The 26,740-nt window shown below is 59.6% G+C and overlaps 4 protein-coding genes across 12 annotated transcripts; 2 read left to right on the forward strand and 2 right to left on the reverse strand.

Moving 5' to 3' along the window:
- The first annotated feature begins 812 nt into the window (after window positions 1-812).
- ZFAND2B (zinc finger AN1-type containing 2B) lies at window positions 813-3,544 on the forward strand. Of its 4 annotated transcripts, none has more exons than XM_062192226.1 (10): window positions 813-879; window positions 1,003-1,076; window positions 1,330-1,424; window positions 1,642-1,773; window positions 1,878-2,029; window positions 2,262-2,354; window positions 2,423-2,483; window positions 2,568-2,635; window positions 2,840-2,912; window positions 3,149-3,544. In XM_062192226.1, the coding sequence occupies exons 2-10, from the start codon at window positions 1,022-1,024 to the stop codon at window positions 3,191-3,193; spliced, it is 774 nt and encodes a 257-aa protein (XP_062048210.1). In that variant the 5' UTR covers window positions 813-879; window positions 1,003-1,021; the 3' UTR covers window positions 3,194-3,544. The 4 variants fall into 4 exon arrangements, with proteins under 4 accessions (XP_062048210.1, XP_062048182.1, XP_062048200.1 ...); XM_062192198.1 differs by having other exon boundaries at window positions 3,253-3,544; XM_062192216.1 differs by lacking the exon at window positions 3,149-3,544 and adding an exon at window positions 3,050-3,142.
- Window positions 3,545-3,665: 121 nt separating this feature from the next.
- Window positions 3,666-10,723, reverse strand: ABCB6 (ATP binding cassette subfamily B member 6 (Langereis blood group)). The gene is made up of 19 exons (XM_062192186.1): window positions 9,982-10,723; window positions 9,549-9,686; window positions 9,137-9,317; window positions 8,879-8,980; window positions 8,490-8,673; window positions 7,796-7,917; window positions 7,233-7,342; window positions 7,006-7,071; window positions 6,759-6,884; window positions 6,525-6,601; window positions 6,377-6,440; window positions 6,193-6,278; window positions 5,948-6,005; window positions 5,642-5,746; window positions 4,786-4,960; window positions 4,580-4,692; window positions 4,260-4,354; window positions 4,110-4,178; window positions 3,666-3,940 (listed from the first exon to the last, which is right to left on the reverse strand). The coding sequence occupies exons 1-19, from the start codon at window positions 10,528-10,530 to the stop codon at window positions 3,829-3,831; spliced, it is 2,532 nt and encodes an 843-aa protein (XP_062048170.1). The 5' UTR covers window positions 10,531-10,723; the 3' UTR covers window positions 3,666-3,828.
- Window positions 10,724-12,109: 1,386 nt separating this feature from the next.
- ATG9A (autophagy related 9A) lies at window positions 12,110-21,179 on the reverse strand. 5 transcript variants are annotated; one of them, XM_062192276.1, is made up of 16 exons: window positions 20,820-21,179; window positions 19,798-19,855; window positions 19,234-19,365; window positions 19,070-19,113; window positions 18,484-18,548; window positions 17,625-17,786; window positions 17,297-17,438; window positions 16,354-17,102; window positions 16,115-16,271; window positions 15,833-16,012; window positions 15,203-15,451; window positions 14,870-15,048; window positions 14,645-14,762; window positions 13,699-13,921; window positions 13,419-13,564; window positions 12,110-12,199 (listed from the first exon to the last, which is right to left on the reverse strand). In XM_062192276.1, exons 3-16 carry the CDS (start codon window positions 19,334-19,336, stop codon window positions 12,194-12,196), a joined length of 2,523 nt encoding a protein of 840 aa, XP_062048260.1. In that variant the 5' UTR covers window positions 19,337-19,365; window positions 19,798-19,855; window positions 20,820-21,179; the 3' UTR covers window positions 12,110-12,193. The 5 variants fall into 5 exon arrangements, with proteins under 5 accessions (XP_062048260.1, XP_062048233.1, XP_062048252.1 ...); XM_062192249.1 differs by lacking the exon at window positions 12,110-12,199 and adding an exon at window positions 12,210-13,039 and having other exon boundaries at window positions 13,392-13,564; window positions 19,798-19,852; XM_062192268.1 differs by lacking the exon at window positions 12,110-12,199 and adding an exon at window positions 12,210-13,039 and having other exon boundaries at window positions 13,392-13,564; window positions 16,115-16,268.
- Window positions 21,153-26,577, forward strand: ANKZF1 (ankyrin repeat and zinc finger peptidyl tRNA hydrolase 1). 2 transcript variants are annotated; one of them, XM_062192300.1, is made up of 14 exons: window positions 21,153-21,248; window positions 21,554-21,719; window positions 22,457-22,569; window positions 22,761-22,863; window positions 22,958-23,151; window positions 23,432-23,544; window positions 23,638-23,785; window positions 23,941-24,169; window positions 24,346-24,501; window positions 25,017-25,467; window positions 25,630-25,741; window positions 25,868-26,035; window positions 26,144-26,229; window positions 26,453-26,577. In XM_062192300.1, exons 2-14 carry the CDS (start codon window positions 21,584-21,586, stop codon window positions 26,574-26,576), a joined length of 2,133 nt encoding a protein of 710 aa, XP_062048284.1. In that variant the 5' UTR covers window positions 21,153-21,248; window positions 21,554-21,583; the 3' UTR covers window position 26,577. The 2 variants fall into 2 exon arrangements, with proteins under 2 accessions (XP_062048284.1, XP_062048274.1); XM_062192290.1 differs by lacking the exon at window positions 21,153-21,248 and adding an exon at window positions 21,257-21,461.
- Window positions 26,578-26,740: the final 163 nt, after the last annotated feature.

Here is a 26,740-nt window from a genome sequence, read left to right on the forward strand (position 1 = left end):
ACTGAGAATATTCTAGATTTTTTATTCAAAGTATGGCATATACGCAACTTGTCTGTATTCCCTCAGGTGCTTTTTACTGTATCAGGAGCCCCAGAGCACCGGAATCTGCATTATAAATTGAGCCCATAGGTGATCTGAATTCGCACTGGAGTCTGAGAACCACACTGTTCAAGGCACTGGCGGGATCCAACAGAGCAAGGTGGATGCGTGGATGCGGTCTCGGCATTCCAAGGGTATTTATGCATGTGTATGTGCGCACGTGCCTGTCAGCAGACTACTATAATGAGGTTAATATGCGTGCTGGAATAGCTGCAGGGAGGTCGCCTAGCAGGTGCACCTCGTCCAGACAGGAGATTCAGGAAGTCTCACAGGCAGCACCTCAAAGCTGAAATCTGGAGGCACCTGCACTGCAGAGAAACATGGGGAGTTGTCAGCCCGTAGACGGTAAACGCAGCTTTGGCTGTCAACGAAGAAAAATGACCAGGAGAAGATGTAGAGAGAGGGGAGGTAGCAGAGAGAGAAGAGGGCCAAAGACCGAACTGTGAAAGACTCCAAACCACCTCACTCCCTAAGATTTCACCTGCGCTGGACTTCATCAGCCCCTTCGTCCATCCCTCAGGCCTCCGGGAGACCTTCCGCGGAGCTGAGCCCGCGCCTAGGACTGCGGAGCCGCGCGGACCGCCGCCCCCGCCGCCTCAGCGCTGCAGTGCCCCGCCCAGCGGAGCCAGGAGGGGCGGGGCGCGGCTCCGCTGGGACCGCCCCCTGGGGGGGGCCTGGAGACGGCGCAGGGCGCGCCCGCTTTGCGTGGTGACGTCAGAGCGCCCGCGCTGGCGCCGAGGGAGGAGTGGGAGCCGAGAGCCGGCGGGCGCTGAGACTCCGGTAACCCGGGCTGGGCGGGGGAGAGGAAGGGGCGGGGCGGGGCGCCCCTCGGAGTGTGGAGTCGTGGTCGGACCTGGAACGGGAGCCCAGGAGACGCTCAGGACTCGCCGCTTCTCCCAGCAGGCTCCTGTCCGGCCCGGCGATGGAGTTTCCGGACCTCGGGGCTCACTGTTCCGAGCCAAGCTGTCAGCGCTTGGGTGAGGGGCAGTGCCGGGCGGGAAAGGGCTTGGAACTGCTGGTGGAGCGAGACGGGTGGGCTCCGGGGCTGGAAGTACCAGGAAAGGGCGGGGCGCGAAGCCGGGGGCGGTGGCCGAGGGGGCGTGGCTAAGGAGATCGATCGCGGAGTCACGCTGGGTGCAGCGTGGGGCGTACCGGGCGGTGTTCTCCTTCCCTGGAGAGGGCAGGACACCGAGGTCCCGCCGGGCCTGCAGTCTGACCCCCTCCCTGCAGATTTCCTGCCGCTCAAGTGCGATGCCTGCTCGGGCATCTTCTGCGCAGACCATGTGGCCTACGCCCAGCATCACTGTGCATCTGCTTACCAAAAGGTGAGGGGGCGATCCCGAGGGTGGAAGGGGCGGGTGGAGCGTGCACGCACAGCCCCCCGAGCCCGCTAGCCTCGCGTGTCCTCTCCGTGTTCTCCTTCCTAAGGCTCAGTCAGTGCTGGGGAATATTGCGTTTTCTTGTTGCGTTTGTCTGGGGGCACGTCCAGGTTCTTTCAGGACCAGAGAGTTGTTGCGCTGATTCCCGCCCCCTTGACTGTAGGATATCCAGGTACCGGTATGCCCCCTCTGTAACGTGCCTGTGCCTGTGGCCAGAGGGGAGGCCCCCGACCGCGCCGTGGGGGAGCACATTGACAGAGACTGTCGCTCAGACCCAGCACAGCAGAAACGGAAGGTGAGCCGTGGAGGGGGCCGGGCGACCCTGCTGGGACGCCTACGCGGCGGATCCTGTAATGTGGTTGGGGTCTGAGCAGAGACAGAGTTTCCCCTTCTCCTCAGATCTTCACCAATAAGTGTGAGCGCCCCGGCTGCCGCCAGCGGGAGATGATGAAACTGACCTGCGAGCGCTGTGGCCGAAACTTCTGCATCAAACACCGGCACCCACTGGACCATGACTGCTCTGCGGAGGGGCGCCCGACCAGCCGGGCAGGGTAACGGCCACCAAGTCCTCTATTTGCCTGTGGCACTGTCTCATCCTTTTAGAACAGGCTCAACCTCTGTCATTGCAAACTAGGAACCTTCAACCCTGTCCCCAGTGGCTGGGGAGGGGGGGTGTCTTTTAGCCTCGGGTGCATGTTTTTCCAGGCAGAGCAAGTCCCTCCCTCCCCCGCCCCGGGGGAGGCTCCTTCTTGGAGGCTTGCCAAGAGCGTCTCTTCCCTACAGACTGGCCGCCATCTCCAGGGCACAGGGCCTGGCCACTTCTGCGAGCACCGTCCCCAGCCCAAGCCGGACCTGGCCTTCCTCCACTCCCAGCAGGTAGGCCCGCCCATTTCTCCTCCCCTCCCTTTCCCCTTCTCGTCTCTGACCTCAGCTCTCTGCCGTAGAGCCACAACCCAGTCTCCATCCCGGACAGCCCCTCCAGTGGTTGCTTTGCAGAATGGCTTGGTGAGTTGGGCAGAGGTTGGATGGACAGGAGACCCACGCAGTGCTTCAGCCCTAAGGAAACTGGTCTTGTCTTTCCCTTTGCAGAGTGAGGATGAGGCTCTGCAACGAGCCTTGGCATTGTCCCTGGCAGAGACCAAACCCCAGGTCCCCAGGTACCTCCTCTCTGCTCAAAGAGGGTGGGCCATGGGCAAGGGCTGTTTGGAGGGAGGTGGGGCCGCTCTGACCCGATGCCAGGTCATAGTTAGGACACGAATACCCACCTTGTGAGGCTGCTATGGGGATGGAGAGAGTACCCAGAAGGGCTCAGCACCGCGGCGCCTAACATGAATTTTAGACGTCACTGTTTCTCGTCCCAGTTCTCAGGAGGAGGAAGACCTGGCCTTAGCACAGGCACTGTCAGCCAGTGAGGCAGAGTACCAGCGGCAGCAGGTGTGAGCGGGGGTGCAGATGGGGTCCTGCCCTGGAGGGAGGCAGAGGGGTGTGTGGGTGGGTGGGTGGCGCATGCGTGTGCTTGGGGGCGGGGGAGGGGGTCTTCTAAGGGGCGGTGGTTCTCCTTTTGCTTTCAGTGCTGCCTCCAGCCCATGCTGAGCTCTGAACTGAGGGCTGTCCCCTCACCTCCTTGACTTCGCACCCTGTCTTCCCTTCTTCCCCTCTCCTTGCTCCAGGCGCAGAGCCGCAGCTTGAAGCCATCCAACTGCAGCCTGTGCTAGGGCCCTGGGCTTGGGGAGGGAGGCTCGGCTGAGGAGGACTGTGGCCCTCACATCTCTAGGGTACACAGGGAGAGGAGGCCCCGAGCGGCCTGGAGTGCACAGATAAGCAGGAGTAACAGGTGGCCTCCAGGGAGCACCAGGCCCGTGGAGATAAGACTGCAGAAGGCCCTGCGAGCTCTCTGGCGGCAGGGGACAGCGGCGAGGAACCGTTCCCTGGTCGGGCCCTCCACGGGCGCTGAGCAGGCCCTACTCTCGGCCTCCTTCATGTCATCCCCCTAACCCCGGGGCTGCCCCGCTGTGTAGTGGGCAGGGAGGGGCCTGGAGAGAATAAAAGATCTTGGCAGACTAAGACATGCAAGCGCTGTGTTTCTTTCTCTTCTCCAGCTCCGAACAGAAAGTCTTGTTAAGAATGTTCACCTGGCTCCAGGTGAGCCCACTGCGACGGCCCCCATCACAAAGCCACAGCCACTGCACACGAGCCACACATTTATTAACCCCAAAAGGTGCTTTTCGGAAAGGTCCCTCTATCTCACCACTGCTAGCACCAAACCTCCAGACCGGGGTGACAAGGCTGGGCACAGGGGTCTATCTTATTCCCCGCTGAGTTAGCCTTCGGGAGAAGGGCCACACGCTTGTCACTGTGCCGTGGCCTGGGGCTCGCTGTCCTCAGAAGCTTCCTCCTGTCCCCGCTGCTGCAGCTGCCACATGTCCGCATACACCCCTCCTCGGGACAGCAGAGCCTCGTGCCTAGGCAAGGAGGAAAAGCGTCAGCCTGACCACAGGCCTCCCCCGAGGCCTGGCCACCAGCCTGCAGAGGACGGGGAGTGGGCAAGGGAGAAGCTTCTGGAACTTCTCCCGCTCTCCATGGAGCCCCCAATTCAGAAGCCCTGCCCTGTGCGTCCCGACTCTCTCTTACTGTCCTCTCTCCACGATGCAGCCGTCCTTGATGACAAGGATCTGGTCAGCACTGATGACGGTCGAGAGCCTGCAAAGCCAGAGATCGGTGTCCTGCTATCCCCTGGGAAACAGGCCACAGCGCCAGCTGCCCCCTCCTGTAGTCCCGTACCTGTGTGCCACGACGATGGTGGTGCGGTTGGCGCAGACTTTGGCTAGAGAAGCCTGGATGGCCCTCTCGTTAGACGTATCCAGCGCTGACGTCGCCTATGGAGAGAGCCTGGGTAAAACTGCTCCTGCCTCGCACGACCCTCGAGGGAAGGAGGGGGCAGGCCGCTAGCTGAGAGCTAACTGCTGGGCCTGACAGCTGTTGAGTGTTTAACACAGACTTGTACTGTCTGTCCAGGTGGGAACTGGCGCCCAGCAGGGATGGTTCGGGCACGCATGGGGCAGAGGTGTTGCGGGCAGGGGGAAGGCTGCCCGAGGCGTCACCTCGTCCAGCAGAATGATGTCTGGGGCCTTGAGAATGGTGCGGGCGATGGCGACACGCTGCTTCTCGCCTCCACTCAGCTTCAGACCCCGCTCGCCCACCTGCGTCTCGTACCCTGGGGATAACGCCGGCCTCCCTCAGTCATGAGCAATAAACTTGGCTTCTGTGACCTGAGGGGCGGGGGCGCGGCGTCCGCAGAGGAGCTCACCTTCCGGGAAGCCCAGGATGGCGTCGTGGATGCCCGCGGCCTTGGCAGCAGCCTCCACCTCGTCACTGTCGGCCGTGATACGGCCGTAGCGGATGTTGTTGGCGATGGTGTCGTTGAAGAGGACCGTGTCCTGGGGCACAACTCCAATGTGGGAGCGCAGAGAGTTCTGGGTTACCTGAGGCCGACAGACCATGTGTGCTGCCTGTGAGATTCCTCCCAAGCCCGGTGGGGAGGCTGAGCTGGCAGCAAACACCGGGGGTGAGAGGCCCCAGGGAAGAATCCTGTGGGCGCCACCGCAAATCCCAGCTGGGTGGACAAATCACTCAACAGCTCTCTTTCTGCATCTACACGAAAATACACAGGGCTGGTGCTGTGGCACAGCGGGTTAGGCCGCCTCCTGCAACGCAGGCATCCCATATGCTGGAGCGTCGGTTTGAGTCCCAGCTGCTCTGTTTCTCATGCCGCGCCTTGCTAACAGGCCTAGGAAAGCAATGGAAGATGGCCCGAGTACTTGGGGCTCTGCCACCGACATAGGAGAGCCGGATGGAGCTCCAGACTCCTGGCTTCTGCCGGGCCCAGTCCTTGGGGCCGTTTGGGAAAGTGAAGCAGTGGATGGAAGGTCTGTCTCTCCTCTCTCTGCCACTCTTTCAAATAGATCAATCAATCTGAGAAAATCCACCTTCTCTACATGCTTCAGCTGAGCGCACCTTGCGCGGCACACACAAATCCTCATGGCTACACTGCTCCTGGGCTTGGGGGGCTCACATGGCGCCGGGGATGGCTTCTACTCCCAGGACGCGCAGCCCCTGCCATTCTCCCGCACCTGGACCCCTGAGTCTCCTCCCTGGCACCTTACCTGGGAAATGTCCTGCCCATCTATTCGGATGCAGCCCGAGCTGATGTCATAGAAGCGAAAGAGCAGGCGCAGAATGGTGCTCTTCCCCGCGCCAGATGGGCCCACCTGGTGCATTGGAACCAGAGGGGGAAAGTCTCAGGCCCACTGGCTTTGGGGGCTTCTCTTCTGAAAGGCCACCAGTGGCCATTCACTCCTTTTGCCCGTCATACTGGGGCTCTGACCCCACAGCCTGGGTCATGAGCCACCATGGGCACCGAATGAGGGAAGCGTGCGGGGTCTGGGCCAAGGGGCAGGGTTTCCTCTCACCAAGGCCAGCGTCTGTCCAGGCATCACGGTGAAAGACACATCCCGCAGGGTCTCCCGGCTGCAAGGAAGGGTGGGCGTGGTCAGCAGGCCCCTCCCATCACCAGAGCTACAGGTGGACTCTGCCCTTCTCTGCCCAAGCTCTCTTCCAGGCACTGGTGGGCCAAAAAGCAGGCATTCAGGGCAGGGAGGCAGAGTGCAACTGGACACCGAGAAAGGAAAATGCAGGCACAGCGGGGAGCGCTCACCCGTCCGAGTAGCTGAAGTGCACGTTCTCAAACTCAATCCGGCCCTTGTGAAAGTGAAGGGGCCCCGCTCCAGGAAGGTCTTTCACCTGGGACAGTGCCACCAGTGTGCCTAGAATTACTGGCCTGGAAGCTTCCAGGCACAAGAAACACCCGGACTGCACACCCTCCCCTGGTCTTCACTCACTTCCGTCTCCTCCTTGAGCAGGTCGAACATGTTCTCCATGTCGATGAAGTTGGTCTGGATCATCCTGCAAGAAGGGTGCAGGCGGGGCTCTGCTGAGGCGCTGGGGACAGCAGGCACCTGGACAGGTGCGGGCCAGGGATCCGCTTACCTGTAGTAGGTGCCGAACCAGTTGAGGGGCATGTACAGCTGGATGATGTAGGTGCCGAACAACACGAAGTCCCCGACCTGTGGAGACCCAGGGGAGCCCGCGGTGTCACTCACTGCAGGCTACGCTTCCTGTCATCCTGCCCGCTTCCCACCCAGGAGCCTGGGTGCCCACATGGAGACGCTGGGCCCCGCCTTGCTGCTCCCCCAAACCTTCTCTTCCCCGATTCGGCCTCACCTGCAGCTTCTGCTCACTGACAAAGTAGGCACACAGCAGGGAGCCCGTGAGGAGCCCGAGCCCGATCACCAGGTTCTGGGTCTGATTCAGCAAAACCAGCGAGGCACTTGACTTCCACTCCAATTCCTGGGGCAATGACACAGGAGGGAGGAATGGCCCGGACATCCCGGCCGGCGCCCCCCAGCACCCGGGCGATACTCCCAGGCCAGCTCACTACCCTCAAGAGACTTCCTACTGGCACCCTCACCTGATACTTGATGATGGCCTCGCGATAGCGTTCCACTTCGTAACTCTCGGCGTTGTAATACTTCACCTGAAAGGACTTCAAACTCAGGGTCCGACCGGAGCAGAGCCAGCACTGGGCTGGCTCCCTCCAAACACCCAACCCCCCCTCGATGTCAGGCCTCGCACACAAGCACCGCTGACGCCCGCTGAGCCCAGGCCACACTCCTCCATGCCTCCAGGCCTCCCTACCGTCTCAAAGTTCAGCAGAGAGTCCACTGCACGTGCACGGGTGGCGTTCTCCTGCGTGTTCATACTACGCCGGAACTTGGCTCTCCATTCAGTGACCACAATGGTCAGGACTGGTGGAAAGTTGACAGGAGGGGGCAGAGTAAGACCCCATTCCTGACAGCAGAGGCCAGGGTGATGGTCCACTCCCCGCCATATACATGCTAAGCCTCCACTAGGGCCCAGGCGCTGGGAGAATAGGCCATGTCCGAGACATCGATGCAAAGCCACATGGGTACAGAAAGTCTTTGGCGAACAAACCAACCAAGGGGAGCCACGGCTTCCTACACAAATGAGGTTCCTTCCTGCCCTGCAGCCACAGCGGGGACTTAATGTGACAAGGATGCCCTGCCCTGGCCCTCCATCCAGGTTAAGCCGAGATTCGACCTGACACAGGACGAGACCCTCTCGTCACTGGGGGAGCAGCCGGAGCCTCTTCAGGCTCACAGATCTGCAGCCTCACAGGTGGGTCAGCCGGGTGGGGGGTTCCTGCCTACGGGAGCCCCTCGAGTTCAGGGGGCACTCACAGAGGTAGAGGCTCATGCACAGGAACACGATGAGGCCAAACCAGGCATTGAAGAACATGCTGAAGTAGATGATGCCAATGATGATGTCCGCCAGCGTGGGTAAGATGTTGAACACCAGGTAGCTAACAGGGCGAGTCCAAGCAACAGAGAAGGGTTTGAGGGCTTAGATCCAGCAACCCTACCTCCAGGAGCTTCAGTGTAGTGTTTTGTCTTTGACGAAAATCAGCAGCAAGTTGGAATTGATCTAAATGCCACTCAACAGGTGGATGGCTAAGTAAACCACAGCACGCCCAGACTGCAGGCTTCTCAGCATCAGGTGTAACAAACCAGGGAAATCCCCAATGTCCCCTGCTGGAGCAAGTCTGGGCCAACACCTATGTCACAGCAAATCCTCTTTTAGGGACAGCCACCCCAACATCCCATCAGTCCTGTGCCTCTGCACAGATCTCCGTAAAAATGCGAAAAGGCAGAACTCAACACGCTAAACAGGGCGGGCAGCTCAGAAGTGAGTTGAGTTCAAAAGAGGTTTGTTCGGTGTCTGTGGGTATCTGAGTTATGATAGCCTATGAACGCTAATCCTATAATTAAAGGGGAAAAAAAAATATCAAGGCTTGGGGGGCAGCTGCTCAGGCTGGGTCTATGCTGCTTCTCCTGACGGTATGCCCCACCCCTCCCGCCCCCACCGGCGCCGCACCTGAGCAGCCCAGTGACACTGGACGTGCCCCGGTCCACGATTCGCAGCACCTCCCCTGTGCGGCGTGCCAGGTGCCAGCGCAGTGAGAGCTCGTGCAGGTGGGAGAAGAGGTGCAGCTCCACCCGCCGCGATGTGAACTGCTGCACGCGGATCCACAGGAAGGTGCGCAGGTTGCTCACGAAGCCTGGGGGGGAGTCAGGAGGAGGCCTCAGCAGGGGCAGGGGGGCTCGGAGACCCAGAGACCAGTGGCCCGGCATTTGGATGTGAAAGCGCTAAGGGCATGGAGATGCCTGGGAGAGGAATGCCTGCAAAGGACGATGGTGATGCTGAGGCGATGCCCAAGAGAGGGGGCCCGAGGCCAAGCAGGGTGACTGCTGAGTCCCTCGTACCTGTACTGCCGGTGCCACCCCCCTGGAGGAACTTGAGGAAGACGTAGGTGATGACCGTCCAGGTCAGGGAGCTCCAAGGGGCCTTGTTGGTCAGCAAGTTCACTGTGGAGAACACGAGTCAGAGCCTGCTTACTGCCCCCAGGATTCTCTTCAGGCTTCAGCCACAGCCTCTGACTGCCCTGCTCTCTGTCCCACCTCCCTAGGGAAGGGCGGCCCCAGCCTCCAGCGGGCTGAGCTGGCACCCCTCTTGCCGCTCACCAATGTCCCTATAGAAGATGGGGACCAACACATTGAGTGCCCGGTCCAAGCCCATGAGCCCCAGACAGATCAGCACAACCAGCTGCAGAGCGGGACTCCCTCGAGGCCACAGGTAGCCACTCAGTAGGCGGAGCTTCCTGCCGAGGTCTCGCCAGGTGGACTGCTGGTCTGTGGACCGAACCTGGCATGATGAGAGACACAGGGGAAGGGCGCTCAGAAGGGCGGAGGTGCACCAGCCGGGACCCCTCTAGGGAAGAATGCGTGGCGCTCCAGCTGTGACCCCTCAGACCCACCGGGAGCTCTAACAGGTCACAAACTGAGCTTGGACAGGGAAGTCATCACGGTGCGGGGAAGGAAAGATGACAGGCGGTGAAGTGAACACAGAGGCCAGGAATCAGAAACTGAGGCTTACCTGGCTCCTTTCTGTGTCTTGGTCCTCGTCATGAACTTGCAAGGTGTAGGACAGGGGACGGAGTCCGGGGGCCCAGAGCCCCAGGACAAACAGCCCTCCGGACACCACATACCGCAGTACCCACAGGCCAAACTGAACCTAGAATCAAACAAGCGTGGGTAGGAGATCATCGAGGGCCCAAATCCCACCGTACAGTATTCAGAGACTTGAGTACTTGAGTTGTCCTCAGGGGCCCAACTCCTAACAGGCTTAAAAAAAAAAAAAACAAAAATAAACACACACCACCTACAGTGACTCAGCACACACCCGCCCCACCAGCTGGTGACAGCCCCACCCTTCTTCCTTTTCTTGGAGGAGCCGGGACAAACGGACATGCACTATTCTTCCCCAGGCCTGCCCTCAGTGCCTCCCCTCACCCCGCGAGGCCTCTCACCTGCTGGCCCAAGTTCGCCCTTGCCCACCACCACTGCGGGCTGTTCCAAGACACCAGAGCCAAGTTCTCAGCAGCAAACGCCACAGACCAGAAGAGCAGGAGACCCGGGCTGTGCCTGAACTTGATCCAGATGCCCATGGCCAGACTGTGCCGTGCCTGGTTCCGTTCCACCACAAGCAGCCACAGGCCACAGGCGCTGGCCACACTCTGCAGTATGGAGGCTAGCAGTACATAGCTTGGCAGCGGGGCCCCCCGCGCTGTGCCCATCCGGCCAAAAAGGCTGGCCAGGGGCAGCGCCACCTGGAACGTGGCCAGCAGCAGCTGCAATATGTAAGGAGCGACGCGAGGCCCGGCGCCCCAGGACAGCGCCTCGGCGCCGGCGGGCCGCTCCCGGCGCTTGCAGGGAAGGGCCAGCACCAAGGCCAGAGCCCCCAGGGCCAGCAGCGTGGAGGGCACGAGCGTGAAGAAGAAGCAGGGGCTCAGGCCGTCCTGCGCCCAGGCCGGACCCACGGGCCCTTCGGCCTCGCAGTAGTTGCCTACAGCCACCATGGTCAGGCGTGGCAGCAGGCAGAGACGGCGGGCGCTGCGGGACCGGAGACAGGGACCGGTGGCTCGGGGAAGGGCACGGATGCCAGCGTGCCTCGGGTCATAGATCCGCCGGGCCCTAAGCCGCTGGGGTCGTGAGGAGGAACGCACGTGGACCCGGCCACACCGCCCACTCGCCACGCGCACGCGCCGCCGTCACGCACTCACGCACGGCACGTACGCCGCCTCCGATTTTTCCCCCTCGCTCGCGGCCCGGGACCCTCCGGCCAAATCCAGGCCCGCAGGAATGAATGTTCGGCGTTCGACTCGCGCTGCCCTCTACGGCGGCCGCCCCGCCGGCCCCGCCCGCCAGGCCCGCCCCAGCCCCTACTCAGGGTCCCCATTGGCCGAATGTCTCCGAGGGGGCGGGAGAATCGCGCACGTGAGGAAGGCCGGCTTGAGGGGCTGAGCCGGCTTGGTCACGTGCTCGGGGCGGGAAATCCAACCGCAAGACCGCCGGCCAGGGACTTCCACCTCCACTGAAGCGGGGCTCGGAGATGGCCTTGCACCAGCTGGCCGCTTGGTATGCCCAGGAGCTGGCATGCTCCTAGTTTCCTGGACTCCTGCCCCGTCCGCAGGCACTGGAGGGACTCACACGCACCCCACTCTTACTCCCAAGGCCCTGAGTGACTCAAAAAGCCGCGCGACCCGGTCAAAGTCCCTTCTTTATTGAGGGTTATCAAGCTGTACACGGTTCCCACCCCACTCGCAGTTCACTGTCCCCTCAGTGCACCAGGGCCGGACAGGGAGTAGGTCAGAGGGTAGGCGCTGAGTCCCAGCATGCAACGCGGTAGCCCAAAGCCTGGGCGACGACCCTGCATCCCCTGCGAGATGACCGCGGGATGTGGGCCAGAGCTTTTCTTGCTGGGTTGTAGACAGCCGAGGTGGCGCTCTAGCCCTGTCCATCCCACGTGCGGGTGGCGAGGGGCACGGCAAGCAGCAATGGGGGCCCAGGAAGGCCTCGGTTCCCAGGGGCCCATCCTGGAAGTTGGAGAGGGCAGCAAGGAATTCCCATCGTGCTCCTGCGATTTGGAAGCCTTCCTTCTTAGTGTCAACGGTGGTGTGAGGGGAGCTGGGAGCTAGGGCCTCCACCCCAATGGCGACGGGCGAACAGAGGGGAGCAAGCAGCACACACATGCCGTGATGTGCAGGAAGCAAGAAGAGAGGTGAGCTGGCTGCAGCACTGGGCGAGAACTGGGGTGAGGTAAGGGCCACAGCCTGAGCTGCTCATCTATGCAGGGTGGGGCGCCCCGCTCCACAGTTGGCACAGGTTCGCCCTGGTTGGCAGCTTCTGTGGTGGGCAGCTCCCTGGAGACTTGCGGGGGTGGGTGCAAAGGTGGCAGTACTGGGGCTGGGCTGGGGACCAGTTTCTAGCACCACACTCTGAGCCAAGGGGGTCCTGGGGCTAAGGCTAGACTCGCGCGTGCCCCTGGTTCCTAGGCCCCAAATTCCTCTCCTGGGGCTGTGGCAGGCCCACCGTTGGCACCTCCCTTGGCCAGGCACGGACACACAAACACCACACACGTGGAGCCAGGCAACACTCAGAGGACCTCCTGTGGCAGGCGGATGGGACCGCAGGGCAGCAGTGGCCTCCATCCTGGGGCACAGGGACCTTCCTCGGCTTTGTCTATACCTGAGGAGAGAAGACAGATGGTGATGGAGAGCAGCCCTCGGCAATCCGCGTGTCCCATGGAAACCCGGAAATAAAGGAAAAGGATGCATGAGTCCCATCTTCCTTGTGTCCTGCGACTGTGACACCAGGTGCAGATAGTAATCTGGAGCTGGAAAGAATTCTTTCTGCACCTCTGCCTGGCAGTGTTCAGGGGGCTGCTTCCGCCTGAGGGCGGCTTTGTGGTCGTGTTTCCAGATCTCTTCCCCTGTTCCGTAAATGCTTGGTCTTACCTGTTCTTATTCCATGGCATATGCCATATAAACAGTTAACCCTGATGCAGACAAGCACAACCTTCATAAATTCTAAAAGGCTGTTACCACCTGCCCATGCTCTGTTCTCGGGGCTCCTCCAAATAGCATTAAAATGCGGGCTTCTGCGACGACCACTTTCCAACAGGGAGCGCCCACGCCCGCACTGGGTACCACCTGCATAGGGAGTTTGGGAACAAGTGCAGGGCACGGTGTGTCCACTCTGCGTTTTCATTGGCAGTTAGCCCTCAGAGCCCTGTCCGGGAGGTTGTCAGGGAGGAGAGATGAGGAAGCTACGTTCATTTCTGGCGAGTTAAGACTTGGGGAGTGTTTGGCAATGACAGGGGAAATAAATCTGGGTTAGGAAGAAAAAAAAAAAAAAAGCAAAGACAGGGAAAGGAGAAAGGAGGTGATTCTTAGGGAGGCTAGTGGAGAGTCCAGCCCTGGACGGCGGAGCCGGCTGCGGAGGCGACGGGCGTGCGCTTTGTGGGTGGTGGGGCACCTTACTTCCCCCGCGCGGCTCCCTCAGCCTGCAAGCCGCTACCCTGTGGTGCTCGGCCGTTCTTTTTTTTTTTTTTTTTTTTTTTTTTACAGGCAGAGTGGATAGTGAGAGAGAGAGACAGAGAGAAAGGTCTTCCTTTTTGCCGTTGGTTCACCCTCCAATGGCCGCTATGGACGGCGTATCTCGCTAATCCGAAGCCAGGAGCCAGGTGCTTCTCCTGGTCTCCCTTGCGGGTGCAGGGCCCAAGCACTTGGGCCATCCTCCACTGCCTTCCCGGGCCATAGCAGAGAGCTGGCCTGGAAGAGGGGCAACCGGGATAGAGTCCGGCGCCCCAACCGGGACTAGAACCCAGTGTGCCGGCGCCGCAAGGTGGAGGATTAGCCTGTTAAGCCACGGCGCTGGCCTCGGCCGTTCTTCCAAAAGCCTTTACCTTGTGCACCTGAGGCGGAAGCTCATCCTCCGATCCTTCCTCGGGCACGGGCTCAGGGTGCCTGGATGCCGACTGCCCGTCTTCAGCCCACCCTCCAAGGGGCAGCCGAGAGAAGTGAGAAGGAGCCCGAGGCACCGTGCCAGGATCTGGAGAGACAAGGGGCACAGACAGGAATGAGAAAGGTCTGGGGGGATGCTGGGGGCACAGGGGCCAGCCTCCCTTTGGGGGGGCCTCAAGAACCACCCTCCTCTAACTCTTTCCCCCGGAACCCACTGGATACCTGTGATGCCTCCGTAGCGCCTCTGGAAGCCCCCGTGCAGGGCAGTGGTCTCAGGTGCTCCAGGCCGGGGTGCGGCACAGGGGTAGCTGGCAGAGCGGGGGATGGGTTGGGGCGCCCGGGCCCCCTCCCCTGCTTCCTCTGGGGCACTCTCCCCACTCTCATCACTCTCCCGGCGGTGCCACACGTGCCGCTCAGGTTCAGCCTGGGTCTGCTGCTTGTGGAGCTGGGAAAGAGAGGGGTTCCTGGGTTGGGGACAGGCTGTTTGCCTGAAACAGCTGGCCCCCACCTTGGTGTTGGCCAGTTTCCGCTGCTACTGCCTCACCTAGAATCTTTGACCCAGGTCACCTGCCCTGTTAATGGCGTGCAACAAATCTGACTCACCTGGGTTACGTTCTGAGCAGATCCCTGGCAAAACCTGTGTGTAGGCTGTGGGGGCCCTCGTGTTACCTATCCAGGTGATTCAAGAGCACGCTGAGGGTCAGAGTGCCAGACAGGTGCTGGGGACATAGCGGTGCACAAAACAGACCACAGTGCTTGCCCTTGTGGGGCTCCCAGGCTGTTGCTGGTGGCTGGGAGAGGGCAGACCATAACCAAATAAACAAGGAAGACATGCAGCACATCAGATGGTGCCAAATGCTCTGGAGAGAAACAGAAGAGGAGGATTCGGGCCAAGGAGGCTCTGGCTGAGGGAGGGCAGAGGACATTTCAGGGCAGAGGTAACAGCAGAGACCTGAGGAAGAAGACGAGGCAGTCATCTAGGCAGCTCGGGGAGGGGGATTCTAGGCAGGGAAGACCTTGAGGGGGTGCGGACCCTCGATGCGAGCATACCTGGCTAGAGAGGCCACTAAGAGATTGTAGGTCACAGAGCAGGTGGAACCTGCTGGAACCCAGGCTCTGCTTGTCTGCATCTAAGTCCCCCGCCTCCACGTCTCAGCTGCCCGCTCACCTGGTGCATGTAGAGGGCGTGCAGGCTCATCTCGGTGGACGCGTATTCGGACAGCACCAGGCTCTGCAGCTGTCCTTCCCACACGCTGCTCCCGGAGCTGGCTGTCCTGGCGTCCACCCTGTGCCTCCCGGCAGAGACACACAGCGGTCGTCAGCACCTCTGCGACCCATGCCAGCTGCAGGGGGCTGCTGCCCTGCCCTCCCGCCTTGGCCCACCTCTACTCACCCAGAGCCCGTCATGGTGCTAGGGGCCCGGCCTGTGGGGCCCTGCCCAGGCTGCAGAGGGGAGAAGGAGCGAAGGGCAGAAGCAACTTCAGCCCGGTGCCTGGAGCCCTGCAGGTCCCTGGGCAGTGGGGGGCCCCGGCAGGATGAGCCGGCCACCACATTTGCAATAAGGCTCAGGGGCTATGAAAGAAAAGGGGAGAGTAGAAATCTCAGGGCAGGAGAGAGACCTCGGGATGCCCTGGTGTTCTGTGCCTCAGGACACAATGGGACACCCAGGAAGATGCCTTCCACCCCACGCCTGGTCCTCAGTTCCCTGCCCGGCCCTGTGACACACCTCGGACTCCGACTGTAAGGACTGGATGGACGTGAAGAGCGCGTTTTCAGGGAGCAGACCCCCTTGGGCAAGGCTGGCAGCGGCTCCGTCCCGCTGCACCTGCTCCTTGAGGAAGCCCAGGAAGGCCGTGCTCTCACGTGGTGGCTGCCAGCCAGGGTTGGTGATGGCAAAGTGCATGAGGGACAACTCTGTCTTCCCATCCTCTGCTTGCTGGTACACCGAGGCCTCTGTCTGCCCGCCGGACAGCCACTGTGCAAGGGAGACCGCGGTAAGCAGGACTGCCCTCTTACAGGGACCCCGCCTGCACCCTTCCCGCAGCAGGGAGCCCTGCCCCGGAGGACAGAGGCCGCAGTGCGTCGCCGTATGTGCCCCGGTGCCCACCCCACCAGCAGCCAGCCACATGCCAGGGTTCGTTGCTTGCACTGTGCTTTTCTCAAGGGAGCCTGGCCCGTCGCGCACATTAGGGCTGAAATCCAGCCCAGGCTCCTGGTTACCAGCAGTGTGTCCCTGGGGCAGGGCTGCCTTCCTGTGGCTTGTGGGCTCAGAAGGGGTGCCATTTTGCACTTTGCCCAGAGACGCTGTTGAGGGCAGCAGCATCCCTGGTCCCCTGTCTCTGGTCTCTGCCAGTACCTGCGGGTGCCCGTGCTGGCGAACGTCCATCTGAGCGAAGGAGCAGGTGTCGCCAACGCCGACGACCTCCACGGTGAAGTTGCGGAAGAAGTCTATGATCTCCAGGGCCCGTGGGCGCAGGCAGAAGATGAGGATGAGGGGTGTGACGATGGGGCTCAGTAGCTCCTCCAGGATGAACACCTAAGGGGGAGGGGACAAGGTCATGGAAGGCAGAGGGAGTGCGGCCCTCACCACCGAGCTACCAGCCGGTCTCTAGCAGGCCCTAACTGCAACTCCACTCACTGCCTTGTACTGGAAGAGCTGGGCAAACTCGTCCCGGGTCTGCGAGCGGTGGGCATTACCCTGCCAGTGGTCAGGCATGTAGTGGATGTGAGCGAGGATCACGCGAAGCAGCTGCTCAGGGCAGAACACCATGTGCTGGTCCGGGATAAAGGACCTGCTGGGATCGGGGGCCTGGTGAGGGGCTGAAGCCGCCCCCTGGCCTGCGAGCCTGCTTGCTCCCACCTGCTTGCCCTGCGCACCTGCACACGGTCACCGTGACCCCCAGGAGCGTGACGGTGGTCAGGACGTGCTCCACAGCCAGCACATCTTCGTCGTAGATGGTGAGGGCGATAAGCACGGCCAGGATGGAGCCGGCGAAGAAGGCGCCGTTCTTGGCCAGCAGCGTCAGCAGCGGAGACAGGAAGCAATTCATGTACTTGGAGGCGGGCTTGTAGCCGCGGTTGAGGCGCGACTGCAGCTCGTGCTCCAGCTCGTTGAAGTGGCGGAGGTAGCAGCGGCCATAGAGCGACCAGCAGCGGGCTCCCAGGGCCCCGGGCTCCCGCTTCAGCACCTCGGCATAGCTGAAGAAGGCGTAGAGGATCTGCCAGATGAGGATGAGGGGGCACAGCAGGAAGTTGGCGATGCCAATCCACAGGATGCGGTTGCTGAGGCGCTGGGCCAGTTCTAGCCTTTGCCCTCCGCGTTTGTACTCAGCCTTGAGGCTCCATTCGTTGAGAAAGAGAGAGCCGGGGCCCCAGAAGAGGATCAGCTCGAAGTTGTACTTGAGGCCGCGGGTGAAGAACACGGCCTCCCCGAGGCCGGGCAGGCGGAAGCGCAGGGGCAGCAGGGATTTGTTCACCAGGGCCACCATGTAGTTCTGGAAGCGGAGGATGCGGTGGTAGATGTCCAGCTCGGTGAGCTCACGCTTGTGGATGCAGATCTGGTGCTCCTTCTGGGTCTGCACGATCCGGGCCTGCACTTCCTGCCACGTGCAGTACGGCAGGGCAGACTGCAGGTGGAGGGGAGAAAAGACAAGGTGTGGAAGGCGGGCTTGTTGTCGCGACCCCGTGCCCAGCATTAGGTGTGAGGCTTAGGGGGTCGTGCGCTTAGACTCGCCGATGACAGGTAAGGACACCTGATGTCCAGGAATACCCCCAAGACACCTGAGGCTGTGGCGCTAACTTCCCCACTCCCCAGCCTTACCATGGGGATACGCAGGGCATGCAGGTAGAAGGAGTGGATCTCCCAGTAGCAGCAAATGTTGTAGATGAACTTGATAAGTCGGTGGACCCAGAAGACACCAGCGATGACCAGGATGGTGATAAGGGAGCCATTTTCCTGAATCCTGGTGTGGAAAAAGGAGGAGAGGCGGGGAGGCCCTCAAGGAAGGAATCTTGGCGGACATGCTGCTCTCTGCCGGGCTAAGCCCAAGCCTGAGTGCTGGGGTATGAGTGACAACCTCAGGCTCCACCCCCCACCCACCTGCTGGCAGAACCACAGGTGTTGGTGTTCCTCTGACCTTAGCCCTTACCTGGCACTGCACACTTGGGCAGGCAAAAAAGCATCTGGCAGAGTGACTTTGATAGGCTCGGTAGGGTGAAGACTGTGGTTCACCATCTTGTTGGCAAATAGGATGTCATAGTCCACACAGCTGACCAGGAAGGTAGTGAAGGCAACCACAAAAAGGAACTGCCTGGGGAGTTGGGAAGAGAGACTCAGGCACCCAGTGAAATAAAGTAGGGCAACGGAGGAGGGTGGCAGCAGACTGGGGACAAGGAAGGGGCTGGAGAACTCTCCATGGGCCCTTGCTACTGCCAAGCCCCACGGGGCCTTCTCAGGCCCGAATCAGCTCCTGTTTTTCACTCTTAGCCTCAGGCACCTGTTTTCCTCACTTCACGGCAATCTCTGCCATGGCCCCTGTACTCTCTCACACTCACTCTCCTCGTGGTTCTGAGCTGCAGCCCCTGATTGCCTTTTGAGCACTCCCCTTTGGGGGTCTGCACTCTTCTTCCTGAAGGAGGGCTTCCCAGCCCCTTTCCTCTTTGGCAGCACCATATGGCTCCTCCCTCCTAGAAGCCTCCAGCCAGCAGCTGGAACGGAAGCATTTTTCTGAAGTCAGCGGCTGGCATCTCGGGGCCCACCTGATTGAAGCCCAGGCATTCCCCCGGAGCTCGGATGACGGGATCACGGACTGAGTTCTCCTTATGGGAGAGCCGGTACTGGCAAAGCTCAAATAATGAGAAACTGAGGCTATCCGTTATGGTGCCACACCCAGTTCCAAAACTACAAAGGTCTGCAGAGTTTTGAACCTGGGACTGAGCTGGCAAGTGGGGCCAGGGGTGAGGACAAGGAGATGAGCTCCTCTACTACACTGTCTGTCTTGTACTTACATGAGCTCGAATACCTCCCCAATGAGCATACACGTGAAGCCATTCTTCTGGTGTAGATTATAGACGTGCAATTGTTAAGAAGAAATGACCAGCAAAGGCAGCGTTAAGAGCACAGGGTTTGATGTCATATAGCTGAGCTTAAGTCCTCATTCTGTGACTTTCCAGCTGTGTGGCTCTGCCCAAGTTCCTTAACCTCTAAGCTTTTGTCCACAGTGCTAAGTTAGGAATGATTGCACCTGTCTCATCAGGTTATTAGGTCTGAAATGACACACGTAAAATATCTAACACAGAAGAGACACCGAATGAGTCAAAAGACATTAATTATCACAATTATTAACATCTCATCACACAGGAGGGTCACCCTTAGTTCCCTTATAAATGAACACCACAAAGTGCACGCAGGCAGTAGTTCTCAGTAAACGTGGGGCATCATTATTTTTAACGGTCATTATTTCACCAGCGTCAGGATGAGCTCCGTCTCCTCCTCCAGAGATCACAGTCAAACCCACCGTGGCTTCCTATCAGGGACCTGACTTAGGGGGAAGCTAAAGGTTCCAGGGCTCCGACACAGAGACACAAAGGATATTCGAGAGAAGAAGAGGTCAAGGTTTTCAATGTGGTGCCAAGGGGCTGTGGACACAGGAGCACAGATGTCAGGGACCTGAAGCAACCCAAGCCCCTCGTTCCCCCAGTGCTCCCCCAACTTTCTCCCATGCCCCGGCTCTGGCTCTATCGCGCCCCAGGACTCACACTTGCTCCCCTCGGCGACATGCACCAGCAGGTCCTCCTCCCCGGGGGGTGAGTCGCTGTAGGAGGCCTCTAGGCGCTGGTATTCCGTGTCAAACTGCGCCATCACCGCCGCCCCCTGTCCACCCGGTCCACCTGCCAGTGATGAGGAAGAAGAGACCCTGGTTCAGACCCAGGTGCCCCCTGCCTGCTGCCCTGCCTCCCAGGCCAGAAGAGAGAGACTCCTTGTGCTTTGTTTCTATACCACCCTCAGCGGCTCAGAGGCAGAGGAAGGGAAGAAACCCAAGCAAACAGTAAGTTTAGGGCGTTGGAGGCCTTAGCTCTGGCCAGCCATTCCCAGAGTCTTCACTGGGTGCCTACAGCGCCTTTCTGATCTGAATTCAGAATGTGCCCCTGGTGTTGGGTGGGGGGTGGGAAGGGAGGGCTGCGGGTGGGGGCTGTTTCATCTTCTAGTCAGTGGAGAGGAGGGTCCCTCCCTTTTCCCCTTCTGAAAGCCCGGTTTCCCCAGAAACTAGCAGTTTGGAAGCATTCTGTAAGCAAAGGTTTGAGATAAGCACATGGCCCTACCAGCTCCATGGACAGTGTCTGCTCCACTCCAGCCCTCGATGCCCTGGCTCTGCCGCTGCTGGAGGAGAAGGCGTCAGGCCCCAGAGGGTGGGGAGAGGGGCCAGAAAGGAACCCAACCTTTCCCCCAACCCAAGCCCCACCAAGAGGAGGCCAAACCTGGGCAGGAAGCCTGCAGCCGGGGAAGAGGCACCCTTCCAGCCCAGGGCTAGGAGCACTTCGTCCGGCTATACTAAACAGGGCCACTCATTCAGCTCCAGGACCCCAGAGAGTAAGTCACTGACCCTGTAGAGACTGAGTCATTACTGCTCTGAGGCCAAGCAGCCCCCTGGACCGCTCCTCCATTGCCTGACCTTGGCTTTGGCAATCAAGACCTGCTTCTCGGGGCCCATAGCCCCCCAGGGAAGTCTTTTCTGAAGAGGACCTCACTGGTCACCCCTTCCCCCTGTGTCCCTAGCACCAAAGACTCAGCAGGTGGGCAGAGCTGGACGGGAAGTCCTGACTGGCTCATGGACACTCCAGATCCTGGGTGAATCTGTGAGCTCATAGGATCTGGAGCCAGGCAGGGGCGAGGTGGTACTCACCCAGTGGGGGTGGGCCCTGGGGACAGGGGATCCTGGCTCAGCCTGGCCTCGGTGGGAGTCCCTGGGTTAGTAAGAGCCCTGCTCTTCAGGAAACACCACTCACTGGGTCAGTGTAGACCCAGGGCCCATGGAGTCCCGGCAGGCAGGGCCTGGGCTCGGGGGTTCCTGCAGATGATGGGGGGATCGAGGCGGTCCTACAGCTGATACCCTGGCCGGGCTGGGCTGCCTCCCTACACCCAGCCGCCGAGACCCGAGCCCAGCGAGCCCCAGGGTGGCCCGGCCCCGGGCCCAGGGCTCGGTTCCCAACAGCGGCCAACCTCGAGCGCGGCCCCGCCACCCACGCGCGCCCCCCAGCGCGCGCGCCCGCTATCAAAACATTTCGGCTGCGCGCCCCCGCCCCGCCCGCGGCGCCCCTTCCCCCGTTACCCGCCGCGAGCTCACCTAGGGCTCCTCAGGCACCCCAGGCCAGGCCCAGTCCGGGCCTTAGAATTTCAATAGCCGGTCTCGCGTGTCACCTCAGGAACCGCGACCCGAGCGATTCCTGGGCTCTGTCTGTTCGGCCCAGCTCGGCCTGATCCGGAGCGCTAGGCCCGGCTTCTGCTACTCACTGTCACCCGCAGCCGGCCTGGCCAATGAACATAGGGGGTGGAGACACGACGGCCAATTCTCGGCTCCGGGGGCGGGACTAATGGCGAGAGGCGGTTCTTGGACAATCAGAGGACCAATGCGGTGCTTTACGTGGGGCGGGGCTCAGATGCGGGCGACGCAGTTTGTCCTCTTCGCTGCTCCGTAGTGACGGTATTGTTGTGGTGTTACGGAATCCGGCTTTGGAACTGGAGACGTGCGTACGCCGGGCTCCCGGGACATTTGGTATGGCTCCTGAGGGCGGGGACGCGTCTACGTGGTCGGTCATTGCCGGGTCTTGTAGCACGAGGAACGGAGCGCGAGCGGCTAGGCAACCGCGGTGATTTTAGCTGTGCTGGACTGGACTGGGGGCTCCCCCATTTCACCCGTTGGTGGTCCGAGACCAGGGGTTTGAGAAAGCCGAGTGGGGTCAAGGATTTACCGCAGAGCCGATAGCAGGTGGGGGCGCCGAGGTGTGCCTTGCGGCGTCGGAGAGACCCCGCCAGCCAGGCAGCTGGATCGAGCTGTTTCTTTCCCTCGTTCTGTTCCAGGAGCGGCTTCCCAGTAACTCCCGCTCAGCTATGTCGCCAGCTCCGGCTGCAGCGGCGGCCCCTGCGGCCGTCTCCCTGCTGGACCTCAGCGCGGACGCTCCGCTTCTCCGAGGCGTGAGCCTGGTGAGCCACGCTGCGGGGGAGGCTCTGCCTACTTCCTGTCCAGGTATCCGGGAAGGCTCGGGGTGGACTCCGGAGGCTCTGGCGGCGAGGGCTTGCTCTCCGGGCACACGTGCTCCTGGCGCTCCCCGGCTTGGGTGCTGGATTTATTCACCGGGAGTTTCAGCACAGCCCCCTCAAACGTCTCCACAGCAGTCAGTTGCCATTGCTCATGTCTCACCGCGTTAACCTTACACTTGAAAAACACTTTAACATGCCTAGATGTATTTCAGATCTAACTGGACTCCAATCAAATCATTCCTTTTGGCTGAATGTAAAACATTTATTATTGCTTTCATACAACATTAGTTTTCTTGTGCCTCTCTTGAGACAAACTGCCCAGTGTAATTGGAAGCGTATGCTTAAAAATCACATCTGAGAGGTGGCTTTTGTACAGTTAAAAAGAATTTTATTTCCAAAGTAACCTTACCAGAAATTATTTTCCTTTGGCTAATTTAAGTATAATATTTGATTTATAGTCATTTTACATACATCTTTCCCCGTATGGAAATATATGAAATAAATATGGAGAGATAAGTATATTATATTTAATACATCATTATGTATACTATACTTTATGTTGTTGCTGGGCCATTAATTTCATGACTAGATTAAAAATTCTTTAAGAGCGAAGTCATGCCATCTCGTTGTGTCCCCGTCTGCCTTGTGTGTTGGACACTGAATGCAATCCTAGGCCTGTGGAGTTGCCTCCCTTCCTACCCCCAACCCCCTTCCCTTATTTAGGTTCAGGGGAGACAGCAAGCCCAGAAAGAAAATTACCCCAGGGTCCTCTGGATGTGTCAGAGAAGTTGGCTTGTTTGACCTGTAACCAGACCTTCTGGAGCCATCAGGAACAGGTAAAGGCCGGGGTGCAGAGATTCTTGGCCGGGGCGCAGAGATTCTTGTTACATGCAGAAGTAGAGTGGGGGTGGGGAGAGGCAGACATTCGATTTGTCTTGAGTTCTGTGCTTCGGCTCAGGGAGTTGGTGTCACCCATCTTGGCTGGGTATATTTCCATCTCCTGCCTCCCTCTTTGCTTTTCTATCAGAGGGAACATTATAAGCTTGATTGGCATCGGTTTAATCTAAAGCAACGTCTCAAGAACAAGCCTCTCCTGTCTGCCCTGGACTTCGAGACGCAGAGTTCCACAGGTGAGCAGGACACGGCGGGTGGGAGGAAACACGGTTTGCAGGAAGCTCAGGGCTGGGGTAGCAGACGTATAGATGTCATGTCCACCGTTCTCAGGAGATCTTTCCAGCATCTCGGGCTCGGAAGATTCGGACTCAGCCAGCGAGGAGGACTTACAGGCGCCAGATGAGGAGAGGGCTGACTCGGAGAAGCCTAACCGGCCCCCAGGCTTCTGCTCCCATCGGGTTCTTTTCCAGAATGCCCAGGGCCAGTTTCTCTATGCCTACCGCTGTGTCCTAGGCCCTCGCCAGGCAAGTGGCGGCACAGGCCGTGTGGTGAACCCTGTCCTTTCCTGGTGGGTATGGGTATCCTCCTGGACAGTGTGGTCTTGGGTTGAACTTGAACTCTGGTTCTCCCACTTGACCCTGACTACCTCTCCGTCAAGCTTCAGATTCCCTTGTGAAACGGAGACCAGACTCAGGATGCTTGTATTAAACAAGGGAATGGATGTGGAGTGCTTAGCGCTGGCAGTTGGTTTCTTGCTCTCAATGAATGCAACACAGCTGTTTCTACTGCTTCTCTGTCACCCAGGCGGCCCCGGAAGAGGCAGAACTTCTGCTCAGAAACCTGCAGAGTGGGGGCCCCAGATACTGCGTGGTCCTCATGGCTGCAGCAGGGCATTTTGCGGGAGCCATTTTTCAAGGGTGAGTGGGTGCTGCGTGGCGTTACGGTGGAAAGGATCCTGTTAGCCTGGGAGCACCAGCTGGTCTCCAGTACTGAGTCTGTGCCGTTTATAGAGGAGAAGTGGTGACACACAAAACCTTTCACCGCTACACAGTGCGGGCCAAGCGAGGCACAGCCCAGGGCCTTCGGGATGCCCGGGGTGGGGCACCACACTCCGCTGGAGCCACCCTGAGGCGCTACAATGAAGCCACACTGTGTAAGGTGAGTTAGGCCCCCAGGTCTGGTGGCCCTCCTTTTTGTTACACTGGAGGGGGTGGGTGTTTGACTCCTGTACCTTTTCCAATTCTCCTTATGTCTGATTGGAGTCTCACAATAACACGTGAAGATACGCAGGGCTGAGTGTCTCTCTTTTCCAGGACGTTCGTGACCTGCTGGCAGGGCCAGACTGGGCTAAGGCACTGGGGGAGGCTGGCACAATACTGCTGTGTGCCCCTCGCTCTGGCCGGTCCTTGTTCTTTGGAGGCCATGGGGCTCCCTTGCAAAGGGGGGATCCCCGACTTTGGGACATCCCCCTCGCCACCCGCAGACCCACCTTCCGAGAGCTACAGCGTGTGTTCCAAAAACTGACCACCTTGCATGTCCACGGTGAGCCTTGGTTCTGGATGCCCAGACTCCCTAAGCCCTCTAATACTGTTCAGCCCAAGCCTTCTTCTCGTGAGGTTTTCTAACCCTCAGACTGCAGCCCAATGACATGTTCACTGAGAAGCCTGGGTGGGATTCCCTTCAGCTGTGTTTGAGAACGGTCTTTTGTGTTATGACAGGAGAAGACCCTCGGGAGACGGTCAGGTTGCCCCCAACTCCAACACAGTGGAAGACAGCAAGGGCCGAGAGAAAGGAGGCTACTGAGAAAGAACGAAGAAAGGTCCCCAGGGATGAAAACGAAGCACTTGGACAGAATGGAGAGTCTCCCAAACAGGGTTTGAGCACCATTTGGCAATTGTCAAGTCTGTCTGGGTGTCTGTCCTGAAAATGTAGTGTAAGTTCCCCATTGTCAACCGACCCATCTCCCAGTTTGTATAGGTCCTTACACAGCACACACCCACCCACCTCAGGGTCTGTCCGTCAAATGGGGTATGCCATAGCAATTACTGAGACATGTTTAGTAATCTTCCCAAGTCTATTACCTCTCTTGTTCATAGTTCTAAGAAGTCCTAGCATGGAGTAGACGCTTGCATGTGTTGCCTGAATCCCCCATCATTTACCTGTCTCACTGGATGTGGGTTTGGGCTAAGAGCGGCTTCTATACTTTCCTCTACCGTACATCATCCTAAGGCTGCTCACAGGGAGAGTCCAGGGAAAAAGAAGAACAATTTCGTTTCAGGATGATCTGAATTATCTCTTTATAGACATTGTTACGCACCTGAGGCAGCCCATGTCCTTCCACCTTCTGCTTATCCCTTAGATGGATCTGACATGTCAGACTTTCCCCCAGGTTCAGGGTCGGAGGAAGAGGATGGCTCCCAGGTAGAGCTGCAATTAGTGGAGCTGACACTGGGGACCTTGGATCTTCGTGAGTTTGAGGTGTTGCCCAAGCGGAGGAGGAGAAAAAGGAATAAGGAGAGAAGTCGAGACCAGGAGGCTCTTCTCCAGGAACCTCAAGAGGATGGGCTCTTGCAGTCAGCCTCCCAGGAGCCTTCGCCGGATGAAGCCAAGGCCCCTGGTCAGCCAGACCTCTGGGCCGGGCTTCTGGCTGCCTGCCGGGCAGGAGATGTTGGACTGCTGACGCTGCAGTTAGCTGCCGGCCCTGCAGACCCTGCAGTTAGCTCTCTGCTCAGTGCCCCCTTGGGCCCCGGAGGGTCTACTCTTCTGCATGCGGCAGCTGCTGCTGGCAGAGGCGCGGTGGTTCGTCTGCTGCTGGAGGCAGGTGCTGACCCCTCTGTGCAGTAAGTAAGGGTCCCCGCCCTGAGCCGCTTTGGGCAAAGAGAAGAGAATCTGGAGGCAGATGTTGGCACTGGCCACTCTTCAGCATTCCCTCCATCTGCTTGGGCGATGTTAGGCCAGGCAGGAGGCAAACGGAACCTGTTTTTCTGGGTTCTCGCACACAGGGATTCGCAGGCCCGGCCGCCTTACGCTGTAGCTGCTGACAAATCAACACGTAATGAGTTCCGAAGGTTCATGGAGAAGCATCCGGACGCCTGTGACTACCACAAGGCCCAGGTCGGCTAGAAGGGAAGTGCAGCGTGGGAAGGCCTCGCAGGGCCCAGCTGGAGCTTCTGCTTCCTGGCGGTTTGACAAAGGACGGCTTCTGTGGGTCTCATCTAGTATCTTCTGGAAATCCTCCAGGTGCCAGGGCCGCTGACTGCGGAGATGGAGGCCCGGCGGGCTACCCGCAAGAGGGAGCAGAAGGCAGCCCGGCGGCAACGGGAGGACCAGCGGCGGCAGCGGCAGGCGGAGGAGCAGAGGGAGCGGGAAGAGCAGCTGCGCTTCGCCGCCCTTAGCGACCGAGAGAAGGTGCGGCTGGAGCGGCTGCTCAGCACGGCCTCCCTGCCGGCCCCACCCCTTGCGCGGCCGCTGTGCCCGGCGAGGCCTTGTCTTTAACGTAACTCTGCTTTCTCGCAGAGAGCTCTGGCTGCAGAGCGCCGACTCGCTGCGCAGTTGGGAGCCCCTAGCCCTGCGACTCCTGACCCTGCGGTTGTCAACGCCCGGTAGGGGGCAGGGGGCTGAGCGTGTGGGCAGACTCCAACACGGGGACCATTTAGGGCAAGTGCAGCGAGTGCCTGCATGATATGCAGAAGAGTTGCTGAGGGAATTTGAGATGTTCTGGGCATCTTTGGAGCAAAAACAGAAACGGCAGGAGGGAGGGGAGCATTGGACTGCCCTGGAAGGTTCTAGGCTACCTGTGCAACCAGTTTTCTTCCTCTTGTGCAGACGCTGTTGGAGCTGTGGGGCATCCCTCCAAGGCCTCGTTCCCTTTCACTACCTCGACTTCTCTTTCTGCTCCACACGTTGCCTCCAGGATCATCGCGGTCGGGCAGGGAAGCCCTCTTCCTGATGGCTTTAGCTCCACCTGGGGCCAGCTGTAGGTTTCTTCTTCCCCATGAAGCCAGAGAGTATTCAGAGAATTAGGGGGAGGGACTCAGGACCAGGGCAAAGATGGGGCCACAGAGATGTGTGGAGCTGCTGCTGTCTCTGAAACTTTAATCACAATAAAGTTTG

This window comes from Lepus europaeus, chromosome 1, assembly GCF_033115175.1.
Source record: "Lepus europaeus isolate LE1 chromosome 1, mLepTim1.pri, whole genome shotgun sequence".
In the NCBI taxonomy this organism is placed as follows: Eukaryota; Metazoa; Chordata; class Mammalia; order Lagomorpha; family Leporidae; genus Lepus; species Lepus europaeus.